We start from the raw sequence: 9,040 nt of genomic DNA on the forward strand, positions 1-9,040 counted from the left end.
ATAATATCTTGTTATACTCCAACACAGAGGAGGATCATGCCTGTCATTTGATATCAATACTTCAAAAATTAAGAGAACAGAAGTTATATGCAAAGTTCTCCAAATGTGAGTTTTGGCTTGATTTTATGGAATTTCTAGGACACCTGGTGTCCAAGGAGGGTATTAGGGTGGATCCGGCCAAGATCGAGGCAGTTAGAGGCTGGACCAAGACTACTTCCCCTATTGAGATTCAGAGTTTTGTGGGTTTGCTGAGTATTATAGATGTTTCGTGCATGGATTCTCTACTATTGCTCCATTGACTAGACTGACTCATAAAGTAGTAAATTTCCATTGGTCCGATGAGTGTGAGACGAATTTTCAAAAGCTCAAGACTTTATTGATGTTAGCTCCTGTTTTAACCTTACTCGAGGAGGGTGTGGACTTTACCATGTATTATTGTCACGCCCCGAGAGGGTACTCAAGGCGTGGCCGGCAATCGAAGACCATTCCTAGTCCCCAAGCGAACTACTTGGTCCAATCACATATTCATACATTCATTTATTCATTCATGCGCTCAGCAGAAGATTCAATACAAATTTAAACGACATTTGGATAGGCTAATCAACTCAACAATTAAAAGAAAAAATATAATGCATTTTAAAACCAATCTCAACTCAACTCCCATTCAAAGAATATTTTGAAAACCAGGACATGACTCACCATTATCACTATCCGTCTATGAAGCATCTATCACTATCTAGAAGGTTCCAATGACAAGTCCACGGCTACTCAAAAGAAAATACCAAAAGAAAGCAAAATAATTATGATTCCGCCGAAGGCAAGAAGGTCTCACTACTGTCAGAAAAATAAAATACATCTTCAACAGAGCACCTGTTGATGATCTCTAGCACCTGTATATGCATCATGAAATGATGCAGGCCAAAATGTGTTAGTACATGAAATGTAAGAGTATGTAAAATGGAAAGAAGGAGAAACAGTCTTTGTATATCTGTTATATAATTGTATTTGTATTTGATAATTTGTATTTGTATATGTATAAAAGAGGAGAGAGGACAACTAAAATTAAGTTGCAATCCGTAATTAATTTAAATTATAACTATGTTAGTTAATTAACTAATAAATGTTTGTTAATCCGTGTAATTTTCCCTTTAATAACACTTATACCCCAAGAAGGAAAAGTGTAATTTCTTGGGTGGGTTGCCACAATTCAATACTGGGCTTGGAGAACCTTAACCTTTAAAATTGAATATGGATGAGCCCATGTAAGCCCAGTTCATTGTTTTTACTTATTACTGCAACATCGCAGTATAATACTTAATTAAATGGTTTATATAAGTTTCTAAAAACAAACCTTGTAAAATATTTTATAGAAATCAATAATCCAACTACCCATAGGAAAAGGAATCCATAGTACCCCAACACGCTTTTCCTACTTTCACCTCATAAGAGAAAAAACTTCTAAACAATGTCCTTTTCGGTTTAGTCGTTTTTTTAAAATTCCAAATCCCATTCGAAGTAGGAAAATTTAAAGAAACAGAAACTCGGCTATAAATAAATAAATTAGACATAACTCAATTACATTACTTGTTTACAATAACTCCCTTCATTGTTGATCCCAAGAAAATCACAATGGTGGTTGGTCGTCATTCAAAGAAAATAACGAAGATGAGAGGAATAAGAAACAACAAACTCATCATAAAAGAGAAATTTTATTCTTCCATTCAATCACTTCCTAATGAGTTAGTTACTGAAATTGTTGCCAGAGTTGCTTCTGCTTCTTTTAAGAATTATATCAATGCCAAGCTAAGGTATACAAATATTTATTTACGTAGCTCATAATTCTATTAATTTTTTTACAAGTAGCAACGTTTTTTTTTTTTCTAACCGATTGATATTTTAGTTGCAAGGCTTTTCATGAAGTCGCAAATGAGCAATATGTATATCAAAATGCAAAGCTTACGGATATTCCAATAGAACCTTCGTGGGAGAAGCAAAAGCAAGAGAAGATAAACAAACTCACTTCATTCATGGAGTTGTGCAGAGAATGTGGGAATACAGAAGCTTTATATAGAAAGGGCGTGGTAAGAATTAATTTTATGTACACTATACGATCGACATATATTTAAAGATAAATTTTCAAAATCTATAGTCAAAACGTTAGCCAGAAAAATAAAATACTTAGAGAACGAATTTGGCTCAATTTGGGTAGTATCTATATCTCAATGATGATTTTTGAATTGAGATTGATACTAATGTATTCTTACATGTGCTTGCTATTATTTCAGATGGACTTCTTTAAAGACGATATGCCAGAACATGCACTTGAACTTCTGAAGAGAGCAGCAAAAGGAGGTCACATAGGAGCATTCTATGTGATTGGCATAATTACGGTTTTTATGGGGGGTGAGTTTAAGAGAAAAGGAATAACGTTGATTGGCAACATGAAAGAAACAAAGCAACTAAGGAAAATAACAAGGGAGTGTAGAAAGAAGTTGGTCGAAATTTTGACACAAATTTGGGTGAAAAATCCTTTAGTGCTGGAACAAAGACCTACTCGTTGCACAATTCAGCATCAACGTATTCGCAGGAACGGTTGGCCTCGTGACAGTGATGATGAAGACGATGATATGGACGTTCATTGTGATGCTTGTAGTTGTGAGGTCGAAATTGATTATATCATTAGTGTTTTGCCTAAGGTTGTCATGTATTAGCTGTGATTGTTTTCAAGTCATGGAACTTCTTTTTCACCCTTTCCTTCTTTTCTACTCTGTAATATTTTGACTCTAAATTTTGTGCATAATTTAGTTTTAGTAATGAAATAAACCCATCACTCTGGGGAATGAAACTTTGAATCAACCTCAACTAGTTAATCAATAACGACATCTTTTGGATTCAGCTTTCTACATCAATCCAAATGTTTTCTGGAAATATTAACAGTAACCATTCTGATGGAGCATAATGCTCTTTAGATCCACATAAACAAATACTATCCTATTAGCATTACCTGTCTTTAGAAGTCTGAACTTTTTTTCAGTTAAAATTCGTATGATATTCATGCTTCGAAACAAAAAAAACCTACGTGATAGTTAAATACACAGCCAATCCAGTGGTTCCGCTTCAATGTGGTATTCTTTCTTCTTTTCTTCCTTCTGATTTACCTCATAAAAGCAAAGCTAGGACCACAACTATAGTTCTATCATCCTAAGACGTTGAAAATATTCAACTAATATACTTAGAATTAGCAAAGCAACTCGGACTAAAAGATGTACAAAAGTTCTCTTAGAAAGTATTTATATCTCCCTCACACCTGCCCACAGCAACCAGAAAGAGAGGATATATTGTCAGAGCTGTGAGGTCATCAAACGTTTCTGACAATGAACCCCAAAAGAATACCAGCCAAGCCAACCAGCAAGATGTACAAAAGTGGAACTCCAGTACGACGTTCGTGACGTCCACGCCTAAGAAGCTCCTGGACAATGGTTTCAAATAGAATCAAAAGATAAAATCATCTTAGCCGAAGTGTCAACACAACAGATGATAAATTTTCTCTGTGCACACCTACTAAATTCAAACAGTTATTAGAAAATCATGATAAACGCCCAAGTTTGCTATGAAGTTCCCAGCTTAGGCCAAATCACCAGCCTATGGTTATCACACTAAAACAAAGTAGTCTACGAACTATTTGCCGCTGATTGCACAATTAAGTTTCTTAAAACCAACTAGTTCCACATTCTGAAAATAAGATTTCTTGTCTCTAACAATTACCACCACCTCTCTAAAACTCGTCTTTCACGGCTGACTTAGATCATTTGGTTAATGCTGGTGCACTAACGGACCTGTTTACTTCTATAACTGGGGATTAATGACCTTCAAGTTACCATGCACATAAAATTGTCTGAAACTTGTAAACTAGTTAACAGCAAAAGGGAACATCAATTTACTTAAAAACCATTGACCAGTAATGCAGAAACACAGGGATGTTACATTTTCTTTGACTGCTGCACTAATGCAGTCTCCTTCTGGGATAATACGAATGCTAGTAAGCATTAACAGACTCCTCTCATGATCATAACTTCAAAGACCAGGCCTCTCGGTTTCACTTGGAATATCATTAAGAGCAGCAGGACTGTTAATGGGTTCATAACCTGGAAAGACCTGTTGCCTTTTTGTCCTTGGAACATTTGGCTCACTGGAAATGACAATACAATAACAATAACACACCCAGTGTAATCCCACAATACTTTTCAGAAATATTAAAAATCATTTTCCCTTATAAAAATGTCACTACAAGGGTTAGAGAATTCCATTTGTGAACAGATAGCCTGACTAGTGGTATGCCTAGGGAAACCATTGTGGTTAGTCGGGAAAAACCTAGAAGTAACAACTATAAGCTTAACATGGACAGTTCTTCATTAGGTAATCCAGAAGTTGGAGATATAGAAAGGGTTTTTAGAGATAGCAGTGAAAATTGGGTTCTTGGATTCATGAAAGGTGTTCCAAAAGCTACTAATAACATGACTGAACTTTGGGCCTTGCTCTACAGATTGAGGATCGCTGTGGAAAATAACTACATGCTGCAGAAGATCAGCATTGACTCCTTAAGAAGTAATTAATCTACTCCTTAAAAATGACAATTACTCTACTATTATGGATGAATGGAGGTTATTGATGGTGATGCTACGAGCACCTGAGCTGACTCACTGCTACAAGGAACAGAACAGCATCTCAGACTTACTAGCAAAGAAAGGAGCAAAGAAGAAACTTTTTGGTAACATATTTTTGTTGGCAGTTCCTCCTATGTTCCAAGGGGTGGGAAAGGCCATTCTTACTCTTCTTGGGGCATTCCACCCACAAATGCAAAGTTTATCGCTGACTGATATTAGGAACTCCTTTCGAAAGATCCATCCCAGTTATCTATACCAATCCTGGCTTTCATATATTTATTTATATATATATATAGTAAAAGACTCCATAGTCTGTCTGAACCCTGTATTCTGTCATGATGCCAAACTATGCTTAATATATATAAAGAACGTCTGTTAACCCAAAGAAAAAGAGAAAAAGAGAAAAAGAGAAAAACATCAGATACCAGGTCTCGGTTGAGCTTGGCATTTTGTTGAAGGATGGAATCTCTCTCTTCCATCAACCTCAAAATTAGATCTCTGGCCTGCAGTACAACCAAGAAATGAATTTTGTATCAAAAAGAGACTATCACACATCTATCTGGTGTTTCAAGGTCGGAAATGTGGGAGGACATTATGTTTGATATTAGCATGCTGAAAGAACGAAATCCGTTGACTATCACTTCCCAAATCCAAAGATAGATGGTTGAGGCATTATGTGTTTTTGGTAGAAGAAACAAGCATATACAATTTCTTATTCAACAATTCTTCTGTTTATATTCTTTCTTTTTTTCTTGTTTTTATGTGTTTCCAAATGTAATAATTATCAAACTATCTCCTTCTCAAGAGAGATAATCCTGAAATAGTAAAGAAACATTTTAAAATTCACAATTACAGTAGTGTTGTTCTTTTCAGCTTGTTTTCACCTCTACCTGTGTATGCAAACTTGGGCTAATTCCTTAGATGACTAAACAATTTCTGAGTTACAAAGTAAGTTGGTGAAAAGAACGACAACACAATAATACACCTCAAACCAATCAAGTTGGGAAGCTGGTGAAAAGAAACAAACATAAATTTATTTTCTCTTCAGGTTCTGGTGTCACCTTTTATACAATGAATAAGAGACTTTGAACAAGTAGGTTTTGCCATTTGGCTAAAGAGTGTCTAGAGTTGCTGACTACCAACAGAAGCAGCAGACCCATTGATTTCAAAAGAAATGCGGTTAGCATAAATTGTTGAAAACAGAAGGTTGGATTAAAAGGCTGAAATAGACGGAAAATACTATTCTAACTTGTCACATATTGAAGGAGAATAACAGTGTGTTTTTATATTTTTTTCCCTTTTGATGTTATATTAAGGGTTTTCAGATCATTCACGCAAAGTTCTTCTGAAATTTCTTTTGAATTACATGTTTGCTATAATGACCTCCATCTTTTTCTTTCTTTCTGGAAAACTGAGAAATCCCCAAGGGCCACAGTTTGGAACTCGATGGATAACGTACCGCCTCCCTTCCACCCTTCTCTACTTAACCAGGCTTTCGTTAGCGGCATTGTTCAAACCTGTGACATGTGCCTAACCCATATATCACGTATTTCAGCTCTTACTATTAGACCAAAGCCCTGCGGGCCTAATGACCTCCATCTATTAAACATATTAACTGCACAGCAAGGAAAATGATAGTTGAGGATCCAAATCAATTTCCTAAAAATGTAGGTTATAAAACACCAAGATATATGGACTGCTTTTAAGTGAAGAACCAGTTGAGAAGATGGCGACAATAGGGAAACTAAATATTAAATAAATCTAACATAAGCTGACCAAATTTCTCGAGTAAAAGAAGTAAAATCTGATATCAAGATTGATGGGCTAATGAGGTTCATTAACCTTTCTAATGAACTCAAAGATTCAAAGAGTTCAATTAAGGGGTACCCAGTGCTCAGTCTTCTTCCCTGGTTGAGGCCATCAAGTAACTCCGATGAGTCAGTAGGTACTCGACATTTACATGTCAGATGACAAACATTTCTCCCAGGAGACTTCTTTGTCTAACGAATTAAAAATATCCAGACGTCAATGCTTTAGATGACTATCATAACATACCTTAATGGAGTTGTCCTGAGGCTCACTGTGTTCTTGTAAATCCTGTTTAAGCAACAAATAAATCATTTACAACTAATGTATGTCCATACCATGATGAAAAGATGAATAGAAGTAAAGGTGGTATTCTTATCGATTAAATAAGATGCAGAAAACTAATTTAGATTATCATTTTACAGTTTCAGAAGCTGTTGGTGAAGTTCCTTCCTCAGATTCTTCCGGGACTGGTGATGGTTTTCTCGGTGGTGAGACATAAATAACTTTTAGTTTGCATTCCTCAACATCATTATCCCCGGACTTGTTGAACTTCAGAAAAGGAAAAGAATAAGATTGGAATGTACCAAGGTGACTACAAAACATAAAACTTTACGAAAGGCAAAAACAAAAAGAATCCATAAGCTAAAATACCATGTCTGGGTTAATATCTTTTGGTGTAGACCCAGGGTCTGTAATCACACTCTGTACAAGAAACTTGTCTCTGCATTGCATATCTGGAGGTAACTCCATTTGAGGTTGCATCATAACTAAGTCCAATTATCCACAAAGAGTACCAAAAATAACATCAAACAACATCCATCAAATCTAAAATACCCATCAGGGAGAACTAGAAAAGCACCTGTAACATTGGACCTTGATCGTGGGAGAACAATTCCACTGTTTGGCCTAACAGTATACTTCCTGGGATTGGTTGTCTTTACCTAATAAAAGTTAACAACAGTATATAATTTAACCATTTCAATACAGTAGTAAATCTTGCTCAGCCATAATTATACAACAACTAACTTCCGAATGATCATTTCCTTTCTTATGGAAGATTTTCCTATTAAATCACATTTCTTCACTCTATTATGATTCTTTTTACTGAAATAAACAATCCATAATTGAGTGAAGATAAGGATTTCAGCCTTTTCTACTCATCTAAAGCAATAAGGTAAAATTACCCTCAACCAGTATTTGAGGCAAACCAAGTAATTTAACTTTATGAATCATGAATTAAAGTGCTTCTTTACTTCCGATATTTCCTTTTTCGATCTTCTTTGTACTATTTTTCCTCAAACCAAGGGACTATCAAAAACAGCTTCTATAAGATCCCTACCCTACCCTCCTTAAACTCCACTTTGTGGGATTACAAAGTTGTTTTTCTGGTTTCCCACCCAATGTGCAGTGCCTTCATTGGAACTCGACTAAATCTGGATAGTGGGCCCATTTGGGGTGACTCTACATACTCAGCGCTCGAACCGCGCATATGTTGTTGTTGTTGAATCACAAATTAAAGTGAGTATACATATTAATTAACTATAGTTACACTATTTTTACTCCCCAAAACCCATGACCAAAAAAAAGATAAATAGTAAAAAATATACCTTGAAAGCAACGTGATTATCAGTGTTATTGATGAGTTGAAAAGAGGTTGAAATAGACTTGTTGAGTTCGACTTGGAAACAAGAAAAAAGAATAATCAAAACCCTAGCAAGTTAAAACTAATAAAATTGAAGAAGAAGAAGAAACTCACGTGGAAATTTGAGGTCCAAAGGTTCGATACTTAGAAGCAGTGGTTCACTTGTCATCCTCAAAATCAAACAAATTTCTCAATTCTCAAGAGACGAATTTGAACGTCTATTTCATAAGTTTGGTTTTCCCAATTGTACTACTGGAATCTTATTTTTACGGAATCACAATACATATATTTTATTAACATAATAATAATTAATTTCTGTATATTTTTATTATATTAAATAAAAAATAAATTTATTTACTCGGAAAGCAGCTTCTTCTTTACAAATTTTAAAGACTACTTCCAAAACATAAAACCTACTCTCTGTTATAGATATTTTGATTCAAAAATATCTTTATTATTACTTTTGGATCAAAATGCATTTTTTCCTATAAACAAGTTGTTTATTTTTTATATAAAAAAACACATCATTTTTCTAATAAAATACTATATTTAAAGAACTTTTTTTCTCATTGTTTTCTTTTAAATTCCTTTGATTAATATAAAAATAAAAGATATTCTTTTTTTCTTTTTAATCTCTTTTTATCAATTAAAATAGAATTATCGCATATACTTTTTAAACTGAAAATATATATATATATATATATAATATCACAATAACTCCATCATTAATTTTTATTTATTCAGAAAGCAAAGCAGGTTCTTCTTTACAAATTTTAAAGACAACTTCTAAAACATAGTAACTAATTTCCACATCATCATATTATTAGGCGAAGATCTTACTAATAATTATTTTGATTAGAAAAAGATTTCAAAAAATATCTTTGAATTATACGAAATTTAATAAAAAAAAAATTTATTTATAGTT

The 9,040-nt window shown here is 34.2% G+C and overlaps 2 protein-coding genes across 3 annotated transcripts; one reads left to right on the plus strand and one right to left on the minus strand.

The window, feature by feature from the left end:
• The first annotated feature begins 1,575 nt into the window (after positions 1-1,575).
• Positions 1,576-2,827, plus strand: LOC129900639 (putative F-box protein At1g67623). The gene is made up of 3 exons (XM_055975653.1): positions 1,576-1,808; positions 1,901-2,081; positions 2,286-2,827. Exons 1-3 carry the CDS (start codon positions 1,630-1,632, stop codon positions 2,709-2,711), a joined length of 786 nt encoding a protein of 261 aa, XP_055831628.1. The 5' UTR covers positions 1,576-1,629; the 3' UTR covers positions 2,712-2,827.
• A 182-nt stretch (positions 2,828-3,009) lies between these two features.
• LOC129900640 (vesicle-associated protein 1-2-like) lies at positions 3,010-8,373 on the minus strand. 2 transcript variants are annotated; one of them, XM_055975655.1, is made up of 8 exons: positions 8,230-8,373; positions 8,081-8,151; positions 7,333-7,414; positions 7,125-7,207; positions 6,894-7,022; positions 6,720-6,761; positions 5,090-5,167; positions 3,010-3,469 (listed from the first exon to the last, which is right to left on the minus strand). In XM_055975655.1, exons 1-8 carry the CDS (start codon positions 8,282-8,284, stop codon positions 3,359-3,361), a joined length of 651 nt encoding a protein of 216 aa, XP_055831630.1. In that variant the 5' UTR covers positions 8,285-8,373; the 3' UTR covers positions 3,010-3,358. The 2 variants fall into 2 exon arrangements, with proteins under 2 accessions (XP_055831630.1, XP_055831629.1); XM_055975654.1 differs by having other exon boundaries at positions 7,125-7,240.
• Between the last annotated feature and the right edge of the window lie 667 nt (positions 8,374-9,040).

The sequence above is a fragment of the Solanum dulcamara genome, chromosome 8, assembly GCF_947179165.1.
Source record: "Solanum dulcamara chromosome 8, daSolDulc1.2, whole genome shotgun sequence".
In the NCBI taxonomy this organism is placed as follows: Eukaryota; Viridiplantae; Streptophyta; class Magnoliopsida; order Solanales; family Solanaceae; genus Solanum; species Solanum dulcamara.

Bases quoted from the DNA above. Each gene is read 5' to 3' on its own strand.
- LOC129900639 (XM_055975653.1), top strand. From the start codon at position 1,630: ATGGTGGTTGGTCGTCATTCAAAGAAAATAACGAAGATGAGAGGAATA. The intron at 1,809-1,900 runs GTATACAAATAT...TTGATATTTTAG, and splicing joins TATATCAATGCCAAGCTAAG to TTGCAAGGCTTTTCATGAAG. The intron at 2,082-2,285 runs GTAAGAATTAAT...CTATTATTTCAG, and splicing joins CTTTATATAGAAAGGGCGTG to ATGGACTTCTTTAAAGACGA.
- LOC129900640 (XM_055975654.1), bottom strand. From the start codon at position 8,284: ATGACAAGTGAACCACTGCTTCTAAGTATCGAACCTTTGGACCTCAAA. The intron at 7,023-7,124 runs GTATTTTAGCTT...CCTTTTCTGAAG, and splicing joins AAGATATTAACCCAGACATG to TTCAACAAGTCCGGGGATAA. The intron at 5,168-6,719 runs GTATGTTATGAT...GTTGTACTGCAG, and splicing joins CTCAGGACAACTCCATTAAG to GCCAGAGATCTAATTTTGAG.